Source organism: Myotis daubentonii, chromosome 3 (genome assembly GCF_963259705.1).
Source record: "Myotis daubentonii chromosome 3, mMyoDau2.1, whole genome shotgun sequence".
Taxonomy (NCBI): Eukaryota; Metazoa; Chordata; class Mammalia; order Chiroptera; family Vespertilionidae; genus Myotis; species Myotis daubentonii.
The window spans coordinates 208,924,254-208,944,901 of NC_081842.1; the positions used below are offsets into that span (position 1 = coordinate 208,924,254).

A 20,648-nucleotide genomic window follows, 5' to 3' on the forward strand; every position below is an offset into this window, starting at 1 on the left:
AAAGGAGAGTCCTTAGTATTTTGGATGTCATTATTTTTTTAGTTTGGTCAACATACCTGATCTCTTGGTGTAAAGTTTACAGCTAAATTCAGTGATTTTCAGTCCCTGTTGGGAATAATGTAAAATGGTTTATGGCTTTTGTTAATGTTTCCTTAACCTTTGACTCTGAACAGTAATTAGTTATTGGTGAATGTGCATGAATTAAACACAGAATTATAGTTTTAAATTTTGGGGGAGGAGGAGAGGGGTTAAATAGTAATGTATTTTACCCCACCCACCCTCTTCTTAAAACTGTAGCTTATTGATTTAATGCCACTTTTGCAAGGGGCTGATATTTGCTCCCCTTCCCCGACCCCCAACAATGAAGGGTGAGCATGCTCTTATGCAGATAATACAGTTTTATCATTGACCCTCAATTTGATAAGTACCAAAACAAGTTATAGAGTTTAAACTTTTCTGAAACCCAAGTAATTTTTGTTAGCATTCCTCCAATAATTATTTTGCTTAGAGTCTACAATTCTAAATTGGGAGTCGACTCATTCTGCCTTTCTCTCTGGAATAGAATTCTGGGCCTTGACTATTTTGTGTGCCCTGGAGCAGACGTGAAACTTCTTTAATCATTCCTTTGGCCTCTGATTAGCCATAAATCTTTGTCCTCTCTTTCATTTTAAAGAGAGGATGTTACTCCTCTCCTCTGCTTTAAAGAGTGCAGAAGTGTATAGCTCCATGCTTCTTGAGCACAAACAGAAGATACGCCCCAGGAAGTTTAATGTAGACCTCCTTGGCCAGTATCTCACCTCCTTACAAAAAGCACTTGGTTGAAACAGACACACAGACACTGAGAGCGGACTGGTGGTTGCCAGAGGGGAGGGGGATGAAGGCGGAGGGTGGGGGGGGAGGGGAAGGGCTGGGAGAAAGTAGTGAAGCAATTTATAAGTACAGATTGGTACTACAAAATAGTCATAGGGATGTAAAGTACAGCATAGGGGATATGGTCTATAATAGTGCACTAACTATGTATAGTGGCAGTCGGGTACTGGAAATATTGAAGGGGAAATACTATGTAAAGTATATGATTAAAGCTCTTGGTACAGCTTACACACCATAAATGATACACAATAAAATAAAATGAAAATTAAGGTGAAGAAGAGTGTCTACCTCAGGTAATTGGGGAGACTGAGCCACTGGGCCCTATAGGACACTTAGCACAGAAAGCCACTCTATCGACACAGTGAAGCATAAAAAATGCCGAGACAAAGAAACAGGACACAAATGACAGAAATGGAGGAAAGCAAACTACTGGATATAGAGTTCAAAACCACACTTTTAAGGTTTTTCAAGAATTTTCTAGAAACCGCAGATAATGAGACCCTCAAGAAATCTAGTGAGACCCTTGACGTTGTGATAAAGGACCAACTAAGAATTAAGCATACTCTTACTGAAATAAAGAATATTATACAGACTCCCAACAGCAGACCAGAGGAGCGCAAGAATCAAGTCAAAGATTTGAATTACGAAGAAGCAAAAACAATCCAACTGGAAAAGCAAAATGAAAAAAGAATCCAAAAATATGAAGATAGTGTAAGGAGCCTCTGGGACAGCTTCAAATGTACCAACATCTGAATTATAGGGGTGCCAGAAGAAAAGAGAGCAAGATATTGAAAACCAAATTATTTGAAGAAATAATGACAGAAAACTTCCCCTACCTGGTGAAAGAAATAGGCTTACAAGTCCAGGAAGCGCAGAGAACCCCAAACAAAAGGAATCCAAAGAGGACCACACCAAGACACATCATAATTAAAATGCCAAGAGCAAAATACAAAGACTCTTAAAAGCAGCAAGAGAAAGACAGTCAATTACCTACAAGGGAGTATCCATACGATTGTCAGCTGATCTCTCAACAGAAACTTTGCAGGCCAGAAGGGAGTGGCAAGAAATATTCAAAGTGATGAATACCAAGAACCTACAACCAAGATTACTTTATCCAGCAAAGCTATCATTCAGAATTGAAGGTCAGATAAAGAGCTTCACAGATAAGGAAAAGCTAAAGGGGTTCATCACCACTAAACCAGTATTATATGAAATGCTGAAAGGTATCCTTTAAGAAGAGGAAGAAGAAGAAAAAGGTAAAGATACAAATTATGAACAACAAATACACATCTATCAACAAGTGAATCTAAAAATCAAGTGAATAATCTGATGAACAGAATAAACTGGTGATTATAATAGAATCAGGGGCATTGAAAGGGAGTGGACTCACTATTCTGGGGGGGGGGGGAAGGGGTGTGGGGGATGCGGGAAGAGACTGGACAAAAATCGTGCACCTATGAATGAGGACAGTGGGGCGGGGGGTGAGGGCAGAGGGTGGGAGGGGAACCAAGGGGAGGGGAGCTATGGGAGGAAAAAAGAGGAACAACTGTAATAATCTGAACAATAAAGATTTAATAAAAAAAAAATGGGTACAGACCTAAATAGACACTTTTTGAAAGTGGACATACAGAAGGCAGAGAGACATATGAAAACATGGTCAAAGTCACTAATCATCCAAGAGATGCAAATCAAAACAGCAATAAGGTACCATCTCACACCTGTCAGAATGGCTATCATCAACAAATCAACAGATGACAAGTGCTGGAGAGGATGTGGAGAAAAAGGAACCCTCGTGCACTGCTGGTGGGAATGCAGACTGGTGCAGCCACTATGGAAAGCAGTATGGAGTTTTCTCAAAAAGTTAAAAATGGAACTCCCATTTGACCCAGTGATCCCACTTCTAGGAATATATCCCAAGAAACTAGAAACACCAATCAGAAAGGATATATGCACCCCATGTTCATAGCAGCACAATTTACAATAGCTGAGATTAGGAAACAGCCTAAGTGCCCATCAGCAGATGGGTGGATTAGAAAACTGTGGTACATCTACACAATGGAATACTATGCCACTATAAAAAGGAAGGAACTTTTACCATTTGCAACAGCACGGATGGAACTGGAGAGCATTATGCTAAGTGAAATAAGCCAGTCGGAGAAATAAATATCACATGATCTCACTCATATGTGGGATATAATGATCAACATAATTTGATGAACAAGAATAGATCCAGAGACAAATGGTAGGGGAGGAGGGAGGTCAGAGAGCAACCAATGGACTTGTACGCATGCATATTAGCATAACCAATGGACACAGACACTGGGGAGGTGGGGGCTTGCCCGGGGTGGGAATGACTGGGAGGAGGTCAATTGGGGGAAAAAGGAGACATACGTAAAACTTTAGACAATAAAAAATGAAATAAAATAAAATGTGAGTTTGAGGTTTAAAAAAATAGAAAAAAAATTAAGGTGAAAACAGCAACGAGAGTGAAAAATACAACTCAAACAAGAGTGGTTCAGACACAGTGTGTTGGGTCCCCGACCCCCAGTGTATATATAATCTCTCTTTTCTTCAAGCTAAAGCCAGTCCCTAGCTTAAGCCAGACCAGCAGGGACCTAGCTGTGCATCTAGATGGAATTTTTGGGACAGCATTTTGTCGTAGCCTACCTTCAGGAATGGATTTTAGAACTTGGTGTTGGATTTATTCTAGAGATGTTAAGGATGTTGTTTATCGTATGTAGAGGAACAAGGAGGAATTTCCCTATGGGGTCAGTATCAGATTAGTTGTCTCTTTTAAATCACTCATAAATACACTGGCCAGATTATGTCCAGCCAGATTATTATGACCACCCCATCAGTACTTCATTGACACTTCCAAAAATACTGAATACTGAAAATTTCCTAAGAAAATACTCTCAAGGTTTTTTTATTTGTATAACTAATTCACTTCATTGTACTGATGGGGTGGTCATAATAATCTGGCCACTCAGTGTATATTTTCCCTGGATTTTATTATTTTTTAAAAATATATTTTTATTGATTTCAGAGAGGTAGGGTGAGGGAGAAATAGAAACATCAATGATGAGAGAATCATTGATCGGCTGCCTTCTGCATGCCCCGTACTGCCTGAAACCCAGGCATATGCCCTTGACCGGAATCGAACCCAGGACCTTTCAGCCCACAGGCTGACGCTCTATCCACTGGGCCAAACCAGCTAGGGCTCCCTTGATTTTAAATAGAACATGCATGTTGTAGAAAAAAAAATTTCAATGCAAAAATTACTGTGGACTGCCCTAACCAGTTTGGCTCAGTGGATAGAGCGTCGGCCTGCGGACTGAAGGATCCCAGGTTCGATTCCGGTCAAGGGCATGTACCTTGGTTGCAGGCAATCCCCAGTAGGGGGTGTGCAGGAGGCAGCTGATCGATATTTCTCTCTCATCGATGTTTCTCTCTATACCTCTCCTTTCCTCTCTGTAAACAATAAAATATATTTTTTAAAAAATTACTGTGGACTAATACTAAAAATTAATCATATTGTAGCCAGTTTAGTGTCCTTGTGTTACAGGTTCTTTCTTAATGGAATCATGCTATTTAATTCTATTTGTTTTTTCAACTACTGCATCTTAAACATCATGTTTTCATGAAAGAGGCCTTAAATTCTTTCTGGAACAAAATATGATAGAAATTTTAGATTTGTAATTTGACTACCCTTATGAACTGATATTCTTTTTTTAAAACTTGTTACATAAGCTACAATGATCAGAATCATTCCAAGACTATTTACTGACTTCTGCTCATTTAAAATTTTGTTTTTAAGTAATGAATTATTGTTTCTCTACATTCCTTAGTTGGAATGCTTTTTTCCCTTCTCAAAATATGGCTTGTCTCAAATCTAAAATCCTCCCTAAAACCTTCCCTGTTGATTTTGGCTCCCCAGAACCTTCAAGTTTCCTGGCTGTTCACCACACAATTTCCCCAGTGGTGCATCCCAGCATTTTATTACTTGAATCATTTTGTGTCTCCCAGGGATCGGTAAACTGTTTTCTGAATTCCCCACTATCTTAAGCATGAAGCTGCTATTTTGACTAACACCTTCATAGGAGACAGGATATTTATCGTTAGTTTCTTAAATTTATAGTGCCTTATGGTGACTTAATAAGGAATTCTTACATTGAAATGCCAAGAGGTAGTCCTACTCACCTTTTCTGGTATGCCCTGGCACACAGGCTCTGCAAACCCTATTATGCTACATTAAAAAAATGCTCACAAGATCAATATGGGAAATGAGCTTTGTGGTACCATAATTTCTATCTTAAAAAGGAATGAGATCTCAGTATATTTATGTGTACTTACATAAACAAAATAAAGAGAACTGTGATTACCTAGACTCAAAGTCCAAATAGGCTTTGAAAAATAGTCTTTATAACTACCTTAATATTCAAAATTTGATAATTATCATTCCATAATCAAAACAAGGTAGACAATACTTTGTCGCATTTATTTTTTTATTTTTGGTAAAATGCAAGCAGAGGGACCATCTGCCTTTCAATAATGGAGACACTGGTACTTCGTATGAAGGAACTGCTTCATATTTTGTTGCCAAGTTATTTATATTAAAAGACTACATACGTTACCATCGTGTTCTGCTCTCAATGGATGTTTCCCTCATCCTTCCTCTCTCAAAACCAATAAAAATATTTTTTTAAAAGACGACATACATTATTAAACAATACAAAAAAAAATAATGGTTGAGTCTCCCCTTCAAAACCTTCCCCAACCCTCTATGTCCAAGATAACCACTGAACAATTTGGTATGTATCTCTCCAGACCACATAATGTTCTGCAACTTGATTATATCAATACTAGAGGCCCAATGCACAAAATTCGTATAAGAGTAGGCCTTCCTTCCCCCAGCTGCTGGCACCAGCTTCTCTCTGGCACCTGGGACCTGGGCTTCCATTGCAGGCCTGGATTCATCCGGAAGGATGTCTGGTCTAATTAGTATACTACGCTTTTATTATTATAAATATCACAGACAGCTTCCCATATTAGCAATAAGGATCTCCCATACCCCTTTTTATGGTCACAAGGTTGAAATTCTTCAGTGTTATTCCATTAGAGATTGTTGTTAGATCAATTAAGTACTCTTTCAGGGAAGTCTTTCTTGATTTACTTAGACCAGCAGTCGCCAACAGTTGGTCTGCGGACCACTGGTGGTCCGTGAGGTCTGAAAGGTTGGCGACCACTGACTTAGACCATCTTTCCTGTAAGGATTTATAACAAAGGATGTGTACACCCTACCTCTTCATTTTTCAAGGAGTCTGAGTGTAATGTCAGTTGAGACTGACCAACCAAAATCCCCTTTTCCCACCAGCACTAGGATTATATACATTTCTAATCCATGGTACTGAGATGGTACCGTTTTCAATATAGAGACTGAGGTTATTTAGAAGGCATCTTTATAAAATAGCTACACATTTATACTGAAGAACACTTTTGTCTACTATTGCCTAACATGCAATCTGAAAGAATAAAAGTTAAGCAGAAATACATTTAAAAGTCATATTTACTCATGTAAGTTTCACTGTACTTCTTATGGTTTTGGTGAAGCAATCGATAAGGGATAAGGGGGGTTCCATGATCACCCCAAAGAGGGAGGCCTAGGCCACCCTCTGCGTGGGGATCAATCAGGAGCCCTGGCCCAGTGGGCGGGGCCTCCCTCTGCTGGGCGATTGATCAGGGGCCCCTACAATTGATTGCTCTGCAGAGGGAGGCCCAGGCCATCTGGCTGGTGGCACTGCGGGTGTGGGGGTGTGGGCGGGGCCTCCCTCTGTGGGGCCATGGATCAGAGGGCCCGGCAATCGATTGCCCCACAGAGGCAGGGCCAGGCCAGCCAAGCAATCGCACCCCATGCCTGTTGCCCACAGAGGGAGGTGACCAGTGGCAGGGGCTTGGGGGCAGCGCCACACAGATGGCAATCAGTGGCAGCCGTGGGGGCGGGGCCAGCTGCTGGCAGCTGGGAGAAGGAAAGCCCTGATAGGCCCTGATTATTGGCCAGGCCTAGGGACCCTACCTGAGGGGTCCTGGATTGCGAGAAGGCGCCGGCTGGACTGAGGGACACCCTCACCCAGCTGCACAAATTTTGTGCACTGAGCCTCTAGTACAGTGATGGCGAACCTTTTGAGCTCAGCGTGTCAGCATTTTGAAAAACCCTAACTTAACTCTGGTGCCATGTCACATATAAAAATTTTTTTAATATTTGCAACCATAGTAAAACAAAGATTTATATTTTTGATATTTATTTTATATATTTAAATGCCATTTAATAAAGAAAAATCAACCAAAAAAATGAGTTCGCGTGTCACCTCTGACACATATGTCATAGGTTCGCCATCACTGCTCTAGTATATGCATAAGAGACCAGAATATTCACTTCTGCTGACCAGAATACCCCCTCCCCACCCCAAAGGATACATTATAATCATTTGACTCCACTTTTCCTAGACTAAGTATACTACTTCTGTTAAGTGCCTGCCAAGTGTCTTTATACTCTAATCAGAAAGCAAAGTATTTACAAAGTTTTTAAAAAGCTTTTTATTCTGATACAATTTCCAACTTACAGAAAAGTTACAATAGTACAAAGAATTTTCAGATACCCTTCACCAGATTCCCCAAATGTTAAATTTAACATTTTCGTTTTATCCTTCTTCCTCCTTTCTCTTTCAATCTGACGGTCCAAAATTTCGAGTATAAATTCAAAAACACAACAATAACAGAACTGAGGAATATAAAAACATTTCACAAAAAAAACTATTCTGATTTTCTTCAATTTTATGTGCTATTTGTTTAAAGCTGAATAAATATATCCAAGTTTCATCTAGTAGAAGAATTTGTCAGTCAAGTAATTAATTCACATTGGCTATTACTCAACACTTAAAAGTTGAATGTTTACCTTATTATAATTTTAATAATTTCAATTGTGTTCTTTCCTTCTCCAGTTTCCTATAATTCCTGCTTCCTGCTGTTCTGTAAAACTGACATTGTATTCTAGTCCTGCACAATTGCCAAAATTATTTGTCTCAAAGCAAGACGACTGCAAGGCACATTTTCTTCTTTGTTTTAAAATTCTACCATACAAAATGCACTATTATGGGGAAAATAATATTTGTGGGTTACAAATGACTATCCTATTACTAAAGTGAATCAGGTTTCCAATCTATTTCCTTATATTCTTTCCTTTAAAAATATATTTTTGATATCAGAGAGGAAGGGAGAGGGAGATAGAAACATCAATGATGAGAGAGAATCATTGGGGCTGCTTCCTGCATGCGCCCCAGTGGGGACTGAGATAGCAACCCAGGCATGTGCCCTTGACCGGAACTGAACCTGGGACCCTTCAGTGCGCAGGCCGATGCTCTATACACTGACCCAAACCGGCCAGGGCTATTTCCTTATATTCTTGGTATTAAAAACAATTTTTATCCATTGTGAGTTACCAAAATGGAGCTACTCTCCATTTGTAGTATTCAATGCTGCATTAGGAGGTTCCACAAGGTATGCGCTGACTATTGGTTCCTGTAACTTTGTAAAAGCTTGAGCAGATTGACTTCTTTTGGCTCCTGGGAGCCAACAGTAGCCATGGTTTATTCAACTAATTGTTTCTAAACACAAAGAATCTATTAGCGTTTACTTCAAGCGACTCTGTATCAGATGGAATATTTTTGGAAAAACAAAAAAAAGAAAGCCAAAATATCTTGCCTTTGGGGATCCTGCAGAGGCATGGACCTCTTGTGGTTGTTATTGCTAGATTGAGGTAGAATTTATAACCACTACAGTGTACACATCAAGTACATAGCTCAATAAATAGCATTGTGCGTCTGTACACCTAACCACCACTTGTGTCAAGATACAGAACTTTCCCAGCTCCCTCCTGGTCTGTACTCCCCCATTAAACCGTACCGCTCAGCTACAGCTGCTTAATTCTGAAGCCAAGGTTTCCTCTAAGACTGGCCTTCACTGAATTTATTTCTAGTATGAAATAGGTCTTTCTTACTAAGAGTGCAGATCGACCACCAGGTACCAATTTATTCATCCGCATTACACCGGTAACAAAAGCTCTTCCCAAACTTGGGCTATTTTGGGCTTCAGGATTTTCATAGTCTCCACGGTTCTTGCAAAAGTTCTTCCATTCAGGCTGACTGTGGTCCACAGGCCTAGTGCTTGACGTCGACCGCCAAGATCTCGGATGCACAAGAATGCCCTTAATGCACGCATACCTTTCCTGGAGTCAACGGCCTGTTCCTCCTAAACCTGGTGTCCAGGTCATTCCCTCCCAATAAAATCTAGACATTATGCCCTGTGAATAAAAGCTTACATTCTTTTTTTGCTCGTAGAAAAACAGGGAAAATGGGACCTTATGCGGAAACTGGAAAGAGCGATGCAACTACGAGCTGGTAAAATTACTAACGAGGAAAATCAACACGTAAAGGGGATGTGGGTGCGAAGGCGGTAAGGACTAGTGATACCATAATAGCGGAGGTGGTGGGGAAGGGGACGCTTTGTAAACTGCAAGGCGCTGCAGTATTATTATTATAGGGAGCACTGGGGGGTGAGAGGTGCGTGAGTGACCAGGCTTCGGCCTCCTGGTCTGGTCCTTAGCGGTCTCGGGCCGGAGCCGTTATATTCGCGATTCATAATGTACTTCCGCTGCCCTGGTCTTGTCACCCGAAACCAAGTGCTCAACTCACCTTTCCGGGGAAGCGCAGGCACTCGGTTCCCACCTTCACGAACGACTCCCAGGGCGCAGGCGCGGAGGTTCCTGCGCGCCCGCCCTCCCCGAAGCGCTGCGTTCTGCGCAGGCGCAGCAAGCCCGGCCTCTCCGCCCGGGCGCCGCGCTCTGCCTGTGGGGGCGGAGGCAGGCCGTCCCCGCGCGTCGCGTGTTTTAGCCGGCGACGGCGGCGCGCAGTCTGACGCGCCGATTGCGTCACTTCCGCCCCCTCCCGGGAGGCGGCGCTGGGCCGGTGGCAATCCCCCGGAGGGAGCCGCAGGAGTACGACGGAAGATGGCGACGAGTGGCGGCGAAGAGGCAGCGGCAGCAACGCCAGCGCCCGGGGACCCGGCGACGGCGGTGGACACGACCCCGGGCTGGGAGGTGGCGGTGCGGCCCCTGCTGTCCGCGTCCTATTCCGCCTTCGAGATGAAGGAGTTGCCGCAGCTGGTGGCCTCGGTCATCGAGAGGTACCGGGCGGCGGCCCCGGCTGGGCGGCGGAGCGAGGGGGGAGGGGAGGTCGTGCGGGACCGTCTGGACCCGCTTCCCGGGCCGCCTGCTGCCTCGCGGGGACCTCCGTCCCAGCCACGGCTTCGGGGCTCTGCGGCCGTGGTAGACGTGGGCTTGTCCGGGGTGCCTTCTACCAGCCTATGACAATCATCCGTGCCTCAGTTTCCCTCCCGAGCAGGACTTCGGAGGGCGGCCTCTCGGGAGGGAGCGGTCGCCCCGGTTCGTGAGTGAGTGACCCCGCGATGCACCTGGCCCAGAGGGGAGTGTCCCCCGGGCTGCCCCCTGCGCTGAGGTCAAAGCGCTGATGAGTTTGCATTTCTCGCCGGCACTCAGGCCCCTCGCCTAGGCCCCAGCGGAGCCCGGGGCTGAAGTTGGGGGCCCGCCGCCCAATTGGATAACGGTCTCCCCGAGGGGCTGTAGTCACCGGGGCACGTGCTGTTTCTGCGCCTGAAGCCACTGGGGACCGTGGGTGGCTTTCGTCGAGGGCTGCCCTTACTGTGTGTGTGTGTCTGCCGTAACGGTCTGGGGTCGAGAGCATTTCCGTGTGTGCGTCTGAGAGGTCATCTCCCCAAAGGCTCTGTGTTCTTGTTCTCTCTCAATAACGTGGCTTCAGACTCCTTTCCAGGCGGGGGACCCCGTCGATGGGTTGGCCCTTGTGTGCAGAGAGTCTGAGACGCGAGGGTTGTGTTCACGGGAGGGCGGTGCTCGCCTCTGCCGGACTTACCTTGCTCGGAGCAGTCTTTGATCAGCGCAATGGTAGACGTGCTTTTAAAGGCCAGTCTCCTTTTCATTTTTCTAGCCAACCCCTCCTTACTTCAGCAGCTCCCCGCAGTCGCTAACTGGGTCATTTTAGCTTCGTGCCAACAAGGGTATATCTAATTGTTACCCAGAAGGTTAGAAATTGCTATTTATTGCTAAAGGAAAGACCATGATTTGAAATATTTTATTACAGTGCTTATTGTTAGGTTTGTGTTGCGTTGGATGCACTTTTTAAAAAGAAATTATAATGAAATAATAGTTGGGTTTGGTAACAGTTTTGGTCACAGTTAACTTTACAGACTGGATCTTTCTATATAATTATTTAGCCAAGAATGTTCTGGAGATGTAAACAAGTATCAAAAATACTGCTCTGAAATTATGTAGCCACTTTTTAACTTTGAAACGTTTGGATTAGTGGTATTTTTTTTCTGAATTATACTCGTCAGTCACATTACTTATAATGGACAATGCTATACTTTTAAAAGAATATTTGCTTTTATGTTTTTGTGGCAGTGAGCTGAGTAGGTTTTAAGTCATTTGTTGACACCCTCCCATACATCTGCTATTCTGGGCCCATGCCTTTTATTATTATTATTTTCCATTGATTTTTTTTTTTTTTCAGAGAGAGTGGAAGAGAGAGGGGAGGGAGAGAGAGAAAAAAATTGATGTGAGAGAGAGACATTGATTGGTTGTCTCCCACTCCCACCCGGACCCAGCCAGGGATCAAATGAACAAACCTGTAGCCTAGGTATGTGCCCTTGACCAGGAATCGATCCCGAGACCCTTCAGTCCTTGGGCCGATGCTCTAACCACTGATCAACTGGCCAGGGATGGGCCCATGCCTTTTAAAACTATAATAGTTAAGCAGCTATTATTTTGCTTAATCCCCTCATCTTTTTCCTCCAACCTGTAGAAGGAGCCAAAACCAAATGCATCAAACTGGGTTTGAATTTCACCACATAAGTAATGGTGCCCCCTCCTACATTCTATGTGAGCAAAGATAATCAGAGCTGCCTGAGTTTGTGGACACTCATAAGACTTCTCTTCATGGTTTAGAAAAGAGGTCCAAACTGATGGAAGGCAAGAGCCTCAAAGTCTTTGTTCTGATTTTTGTGGCTCAGTTAACTTTGAAAGCCTATGTGTCCTCTTCAGACTTTATGAGAAGAATGTGATCTTAAGAAAAATTTCCAAAAGAAACATCTGGCTTACAAGTTCTTGTAGTTAAAAACAACTAACCATATTCAGTGTTAAGTTTGGTGCAGAGCAGAAGTTGGCACACTTTTTCTTAAGGAGTCAGACATTTGCAGGCCATATAGTCTCCTTGTAGACTAGTCAACTTGGCCCCCCAATGGGCAGCGTGGCCGTGTTCCCAAATCTTACTTGTGGTCACCCAGTGTGAATTTCATGTTATAAAATGTTATTCTTTTGATTTTCTTCAGCCATTAATAAATGTCAAAACCATGCTTTAAAAAAATTTTGGATTGAGCTTATTGGGGTGACATTGATTAATAAAGTTATATAGATTTCAAGTGTACGATTTTATAAAACATCATCTGTGTACTGTAGTGTGTGTTCACTACCAAAGTCAAGTCTCCTTCCATCACCATTTGTCCCTCCTTTACCCTCTTCTATTTCCCCTCACCTCCCATTCCCTCTGGTAATCACCACACTGTTGTCTGTGTCTTTGAGTATTGTTGTTGTATTTTGCTTAATCCCCTCATCTTTTTCACCCAGCTCCCCACCTCGCCTCCTCTCTGACAGCTGTTAGTCTGTTCTCTATATTTATTAGTCTGTTTCTATTTTTTTGTTAGTTTATTTTGCTCATTAGATTCCACAAAAACCATTCCTTTTATGTATATACTAGAGGCCCGGTGGCTGGGGGTGGGGTCCCTCAGCCGGGCCTGCGCCCTCTTGCAGTCTGGGAGTCCTCAGGGGATGTCCAACTGAGGGCTTAGGTCCCCTCTCCACAGGCCTAAGCTGGCAGTTGGACATCCTTAGCACTGCCATGGAGAGGCTCTGGCCACTAGCACTGCACTCGCAGGCCATGAGCCTGGCTTCTGGCTGAGTGGCGATCCCCCTGTGGGAGCGCACTGACCACCAGAGGGCAGCTCCTGCGTTGAGTGTCTGCCTCCTGGTAGTTAGTGCAAGTCATAGCAACCCCTCATTCTGTTCCCCTGTTTGGTTGATTTGCATATTACCCTTTTATTATATAGGATGTATATTATTGATTTCAGAGAGGAAGGGAGAGGGAGAGAGAAACATCAATGATAAGAGAATCATTGATCAGCTGCTTCCTGCATGCCCCCTACTGGGGATTGAGCCCGCAACCGGGGCATATGTCCTTGAGTGGAATTGAGCCTGGGACCCTTCAGTCCACAGGCTGATGCTCTATCCACTGAGCTAAACTGGCTAGGGCCACAAAAACCATGCTTAAATGTGGACTGTATAAACAGGCTATTGGCTGGATTTGGCCTGCAGGCCATAGTTTGCCAATCCCTGATTTGGAACACAAAAATTAGTACTGTGCTGTCAGTATTGTGTTTCTCAAGTTTTATTCGCCTTTCAAAAAAATGAAGTGAGGGTGTCAGAACGATGGAAGTATTTCTTGAATATCAAGTTGTGGCCACTGAGTATAGGACCAGATCGGAGCCCGTGCTGTGCAGGTGCTGTGGGGGGCTTGCTTAGGTGCCCAGGCTGCTGCTTTACTTGTGTGGTTCCGCTCTCATCTTCTGCAGCTCCTGTGGGTTTTTTCCTGGTCTGCCTGCTATGCTTTTCTTCCTTGCCTCCAGGGATCTTCTATTTTTCTGTTGCAATCTGGCTACTTTCTGTTTCCCTTTCTGATGTCCTGGTTCCATCATGCCAGCTCTTTCTATCTGGCAGCCTATTAACCCATTGAATTCCTCCTTTTCTGACTATTGGGGATGATGACAAATGTCTTAAGAGACTGCTCAGTATCCTACTATTCTGCTTTCTCCCCCTGTTCTTTCATACTTTTATAGTTGGAATTGACCTTTGGATTAGAAGAAAAGGTATTTAAAAAAATTCCTAGGTCCAGACCCTGTTATATTTGGCTTGGTAACCAAACTAAGGAAACAAAGGAGGAATGGATTAGCATGAGTAAACTAGGAAGGTACTTTCGAAAGTGTCATTGGATTTTTTAAAGAAAAAGGTAATCTGAGTTTACTTTAAAGGGGAGTTATTTTTAATATCTTTTTAAAAAAATATTTTAGTTATTTTTTACAGAGAGGAAGGGAGAGATAGAGAGAGAGAGAGAGAGAGAGAGAGAGAGAGAGAGAGAAGAAACATCCATGAGAGAGAAACATTGATCAGCTCAGCTGCCTCCTGCACACCCCCTACTGGGGATGTGCCCGCAACCAAGGTACATGCCCTTGACTGGAATCGAACCTGGGACCCTTCAGTCCGCAGGCCGACGTTCTATCCACTGAGCCAAACCGGTTAGGGCTACTTTTAATATCTTTATGGTTGAAAGTATTACAGATGTTCCTCTTTATCCCCCATTGACCCCTTCTAGCTTGTACCCGCTCGCCCAGAAAGGGGAGTTATACTGTCTGTGGCTAGCATGTCTTTTAGTAGTAAAGACTGACAGTCTTAAACACCATTACTATTCCAGACCAGAAATAGAGCTAGAACTAGCTTAATGGAGCACATGTTACCCGTGGAATTAATATAATTGCTGAATGTAGCCTTATGTTTTAAGGTACTATAAAAAAATATCCTTTCTTTGCGCAAGATATGGTGGTGAGCATGGCTGTCTCTGAACAATTTGATGGACTCTTTGATGATTACAAAAAGAAATTGCCTCTTTCCTCTGAGCCAGTCCTTCTTAGGCTGTCCTAGCCTCCCTGGTGATAAGCCTCTTTGAGTCTCTGCCTCCCAGTTACTTGATAAAATTTAAGCCAGAGAGACCTACTTGGGAAGGCAGAAGCTGTTGCAACAGCCTCATTAGATAATGCAGAGTCATTTCCTAAAAATCTTTTTTTAATGTATTTTTATTGATTTCAGAGAGGAAGGGAGAGGGAGAGAGAGATAGAGATACCAATGATGAGAGAGAATCATTTATCGGCTGCTTCCTGCATGCCCCCTACTGGGGATTGAGCCTGCAACCCGGGCATGTGCCCTTGACCGGAACCCAGGACCCTTTAGTCTGCAGGCCGACGCTCTATCCACTGAGCCAAACCAGCTAGGGCCATTTCCTAAAGATCTTGAAAGGGAGAGAGGGATGCTAATGCCATGGTCTTTTGCATTTATATGCTATCGGACATACGTTTGTGATTGACTATAGAAAACAAGCCCACCACCAACTGATAGAGTATCACTGTGAAATTAGTTCTGGTACTAGTTAATGTTCCCTGTCTTAGTGTCACATTCACCCCAGGTTTGTCAAGAATGTGAGGGACATATCTGAAAGCTTCCAGTTCTTTGGTCAATATGTATTAAATGTGGCATCGAGCAGATGTTCAATACACATATGCTATTTTAAAATATAATTCATTAATGGATTCATTATGCTTATTTGTTTCATGATTGCATCATGAAACAAGTAAACAACGGATTCTATACTTGGAGTTTATGATTCTGATGAGGTAAAAGGGGTTAGTGGAGTTTCCAAAGTTCCCCCAAAAGATTTGAAAAGTACGTAATCTAAGAGGTGGAAGGGAGGCGAATCCTTCATCTTTTATTTTGCCCTCTCAGATTTCTACCTCTTCCTAAAAAAAAGCTAGACATACCCAGGCCCTTCTAGTTCTTTTTATTTACATGTCGAAGTGGATTTCTCTGACCTGGTGCTTAGCTGCTGCTCCCCTTTGTACTCTGCATCACATTTATTTTGTGTGGACTATGAACACCCCCTCTCGCAGCAGTGTGTCAGTGGTGCTGTTGCAAAGTTAGAAGAAGCAGATCAGATGTTTGAGGAAGATAGCCTGACTGCCCAGAGGAAAGAATTTTTAAGTCTCTTTTTTTTTCTCCCTCTGTGTTAGATCTGTCTTCAATTTCTTCATCCTTTCCTTTCCTACCTAACTTCTTGTCCCTTATTCCATTTTTATTTTTTATTTTTTTCATTTCTTCCCATTCTCTGATATCCATCAGGCTCTTAGGGAATGCGGATGGGGTCAGGGAGTGTGGCAGCACATCTTTATTAGGTGACTCATACATACTTCTTTCTTTAAAGTCAAGAGATATGACATTGTTATTGACCACATGTCTATTCCCTCCTCCAAGTGGTTTGAAAACTAATTTCCTCAGGTTTATCCTTAATTTGCCCTAAGCAAATTGTAAGTGGAGCTCAGACTGCTCCATTTCCCCCTCCTATGCTAGTGTCCATCCTTCCCCCAAAGTGCATTCTTTTTTATTTATTTATTTATTTTAAAAAAAGTGCTCCAGGCATGAAACAGCTCTGGCCACCAACACAGGCATCAAGCTAGGATGAACTAAGGACTGTATGTCTGCTTAGCCCAGGGCTGGGCAAACTTTTTGACTGAGGGCCACAATGGGTTCTTAAACTGGACCGGAGGGCCGGAACAAAAGCATGGATGGAGTGTTTGTGTGTACTAATATAAATTCAAAGTAAACATTACATAAAAGGGTACGGTCTTTTTTATTTTTATTTTTATTTTTATTCATTTCAAACGGCCGGATTCAGCCCGCGGGCTGTAGTTTGCCCACGGCTGGCTTAGCCTCTGACAGGCATAAGAGCAACACCGCCAATCAAGGGTCTTCTTGCCCACTGGTAAGAGGCCCAAAGCACATTCTTGTTTCTTCATTGGAATAAGGCAATTGTGTTTTCTAGGGCAGGAATAGGGTTTGTTAAATCATACTGGGGCAACATTGAGCCAGGTAATTAAATGAGTTTATTCATATATTTTGCATCTGTTTCATTGGGAATGAAAACAGAGTAAGTTCATCGTTTGAGTGGCCGGGTTTTTTTGTTTGTTTTTTGTAGTTTTGATAAACCTATTCAACAGAAAACATGGGGGTAAGCAACTCTGACGTTTTGAAATAAAGCAGAGAAGATTAACAACTCAGTAAAATACATCAAATTATGGAGTGGAAAAACTTTAGAACAATGAATAAGAAAGCATAAGGATGGAAGTGAAGGAACAACTAAGTAAATGTAGAAGTAAGGGGATTTAGTAGGGAGTTTTCTGCTGAATGTGGTATGTCCCTTATTAATGTGATGGTCATTAGGAACTTTGCTACTTGGTTTGAAGGTTTTTGTTTCCTCCTTTTTGTTAACCTGACAAATAAGGAGAAATGATCGTTGGTGGGCAGGAAGGGCCTTGTACATCGTCTGCTCCATAAATATTTTTTCTTGGTGAAGGAGTTGTTACAAGATAAGTAACTGATCTTTGATAAGTACCCATTTATCCATGATAAATCCCCAAATAGCAAAATGTTTGCAATGCCAGACTCTTAAGTGCTATTTGAGGTAGTTCATCATTCACATTGGCACCTTCTGAATCTTGAGCTTGGCTTTTTGGCTTCTGTGTTGCTTTGGCATGTGGGTAGAATCCTTACTGTTTACATTTCCCTTCCTAGGCTGATATGTGTGGTTAGAGAATTAACTCATTGAGGAAACTATGTAACCACATTGCTCTACTTGTTAATAAAATACAGTTTAGTCTTTTGCCTTCTTGTTTCATGGATTGTGGATTAGCATCTGATTTGAAAGAGAGAATGACATAAATGTATCCAGCCTTTAGACCTAGTTGGGCTCTAGACTTTCACTGAAGAGGGCATTTCTTCAGCCAAAGATCAGGGATGTGATTAAAAATCACCGAATCTGTGCCCTGGCCAGGTGGCTTAGTAGCTTGGAACATCATTCATCCACCAAAGGATTGTGGATTCAATTCCTGGGCAGGGCACATCCCCAGGTTGTGGGTTCGATCCCTGGTTGAGGCACGTACAGGAGGTAACCAGTCGATATTTATCTCTCACATAGATGTTTCTTTCTCTCAAAATCAGTAAAAAGCATATCCTCAGGTGAGGATTAAAAAAAAAAATCACCGAATTTGTTGTGATCTAGCTGTATTCTACCAGGAAAGGAGTGGGGTCAAGGAGAACTCTGGTACCTAGTGAATTTTAGGTTTGGGCAACAATTAGATTATTTCCTCCCTTGAGTTACTGATTGTTTATAAAGTTATTGTATATGGACTAGTCTTGTTTGGTCTTCATAAGGGATCACTGTAATCTGTATTACCACGAACAGTATTTTAAGGGCTTTGTTCTACCCCTTTTGGCAAGTACACGATATTATTAGATTTTGGTCTTTGCCAATCAGTAATATAGGACAAAATGGTATCCTGTTATGTTTTTACTTGAATTTCCTTTAGCCTTTGCCATTCACTAAACCAGATACCTTGAACAGGTACTTAATTTTAATTCTCTAAGCTTCACATTCTCTGTCTTGAATGTAGGGATGATAACAGTGCCTTCCAAGTAAGGTTGCTATAAGAATTAAGTAAGATAATACTTATAAATGAATGGGTAGGGTATCTGGCATATGGTAAGCACTAAATAAATCTTGGCCAAATTATTTTCTTTGTAGTGAATCAGAAATCCTGCACCATGAGAAGCAGTATGAGCCATTCTACTCATCTTTTGTTGCACTTTCTACACACTATATTACAACAGTTTGCAGCCTCAGTAAGTATTCCCCTCTTGTCACTCTCTCCTGAGGGCTTGTGAGTAGGGGGTTGTATCCTCCTGCGAGGGTGCCTGAACAAGTTTTAATGAAGTCTGTATTTTAGCACTTTTGACCTGTTCACTCAAGAGTTCATTCAGTACGTGTGTTGTTTGATATATTGACTGCGAGGCTGAAGTGAGTTACAGAAGTTTGAGGTTAAGTAAAGCTTGCAACTGTCGGTGTGATCAGGCTCTGCAAGTTCTTTCCCTAGACCAACCAAGAGGGGTTTAAGAACTACTTCCTTTGGACACCTGTTCATATCCCATTAAGTTTGCCTTCTTTACCTTCGAAATCAGAAGCATTTTTTTGACTTCATAAATGCACTTCCTAGTGTGTTCATTTCTGGAGTGGTGAGGGGGATAGGTGGGTCTCAACCTGTGGTTGGCAGCCAGTAACTAAGGCTCTATTTCCTTACTTGGTTTTGGTGAGAAAGAGAATTCTCCTTTTGTGTCCTCTGGTATTTGAAAGATTTCTACTTCAAGTCTCTATCTTCTAAATTTTTCTACTCAAAAAGTGACCAAGCTCTTATTTTTCACTATTTCTGGATTTTTGCATTTTCAGATTTTTATTGAAAATTCTAACTCCCATAGTTCTGAAAAATTGTAACGATTTGTTTACTTAAATAGATTCTAAGCAAGTAAAGTGAAAGGAAGTTCCAGGGTTGCTGAATAATCTTTGAGTGTCCAATGCGGTTTATTACAGGCACTGGCTACTGGTGAAAAAATTACTTTTAACTTGAAGGAGCTTTGTTAAGGGAGCCCCTTGCAAAAAGGCATTTAGAATCTTCGGGGAAAAAGAGGTAGTATAGTTTTGTGGCTAGGGGCGTGAACTCTAGAGCCAGACTTCCTGAATTTGACTCTGGCTGTGTGACTGTGGGCAAGCCATTTAACCTCTCTATGGTTATCTGTTAAAAAAAATAAATAAAAGGAGGGAGAGCAGATAACAATAATACCAACCGCAGAGAATTGGTTTAAGGACTGAGTTAATATACTTGCAGTTCTTGGTGCTTACAATGATGTATTTCTTATTATAATTATCTTCATTTCTAGTAAATATAAGGTAAGTTGATTTGTAAGCAATTGAGGGTTTTCAATGCCAAGATGCTCTTGTGCCCCCTTGGGTTGTTGGTTCTGAACAATTATTATCATGGAAATACTGGAAATGTTGGATATATGGAGCTCAATAAATGTTTTGTTTGATATATTGACTGTGAGGCTGAAGTGAGTTACAGAAATTTGAGGTTAAGTAAAGCTTATTACTTTCTCAGTTCCCCGGAACCAACTTCAGTCGGTGGCAGCAGCCTGTAAAGTCCTGATTGAGTTTTCTCTCCTACGCCTGGAGAATCCAGATGAGGCTTGTGCTGTGTCCCAGGTGAGAGTGATGGGCTCATCTCTGGCTCTTATTCTGAGGTAGGATTGTGATTGACTAGTGGAATGATGGAGAAGGGGTGGCATAGAGCAGGGGTTGATGAACTTTTTCTGTAATAGGCCAGATAGTAAATAATTTGTTGACCATCCAGTCCTTGTTGCAACTAGCCTCTGCCTTTCCAAGCTCTGCCTTTGTGGTGTGAAGGCAGACACAGACACTACGTAAATGCATGAGCGTCACTGTGGTCCAGTGAACTTTATTTACAGAAACAGGCAGTGGGCTGAACTGGGGTTGTGGTGTTCTAATCTGTGGTGAAAAGGGCTGCAGAGGCTTTTTCAAGGATTCCAGTTACATGTCTACAGGGCCAGGTAAGTAACATAAAATGAGTAAAGCGTGCTAGTCGAGATGGGTGCATGACCCAGCTATAAAGGGCCCAATCACTGTTTGGCTCCAGCTCACCGAAGTAACTCATGTAGTAACGGAGACTCAGAGGCTCATTGCTATATCTGTGAATTATTGAGAGAGAGAAGAAATCTGGATTTGTATGTTAAACCTTCCATATTTTAAAAAGTTAGTATAAACTCCAAATTAAAAACCAGTAACATTGTGAGAAATGTAGGACAAACCTGCAAGCCAGATATAGTCAGAGGGCCATTAACTTGTGGTCTCTGC

At 42.4% G+C, this 20,648-nt stretch overlaps 1 protein-coding gene across 11 annotated transcripts in view; it reads left to right on the plus strand.

Moving 5' to 3' along the window:
- The first annotated feature begins 9,866 nt into the window (after positions 1-9,866).
- The window catches only part of UBR4 (ubiquitin protein ligase E3 component n-recognin 4), a 124,533-nt gene continuing 113,751 nt past the window's right edge, over positions 9,867-20,648 (plus strand). For all 11 annotated transcript variants that reach the window (XM_059691000.1, XM_059691003.1, XM_059691004.1 and 8 more), the window contains exons 1-3: positions 9,867-10,107; positions 18,471-18,568; positions 19,876-19,979. In XM_059691000.1, coding sequence (XP_059546983.1) covers positions 9,932-10,107; positions 18,471-18,568; positions 19,876-19,979 — 378 coding nt within the window. In that variant the 5' untranslated portion in view covers positions 9,867-9,931. The remainder of the gene's footprint in view (positions 10,108-18,470; positions 18,569-19,875; positions 19,980-20,648) is intronic.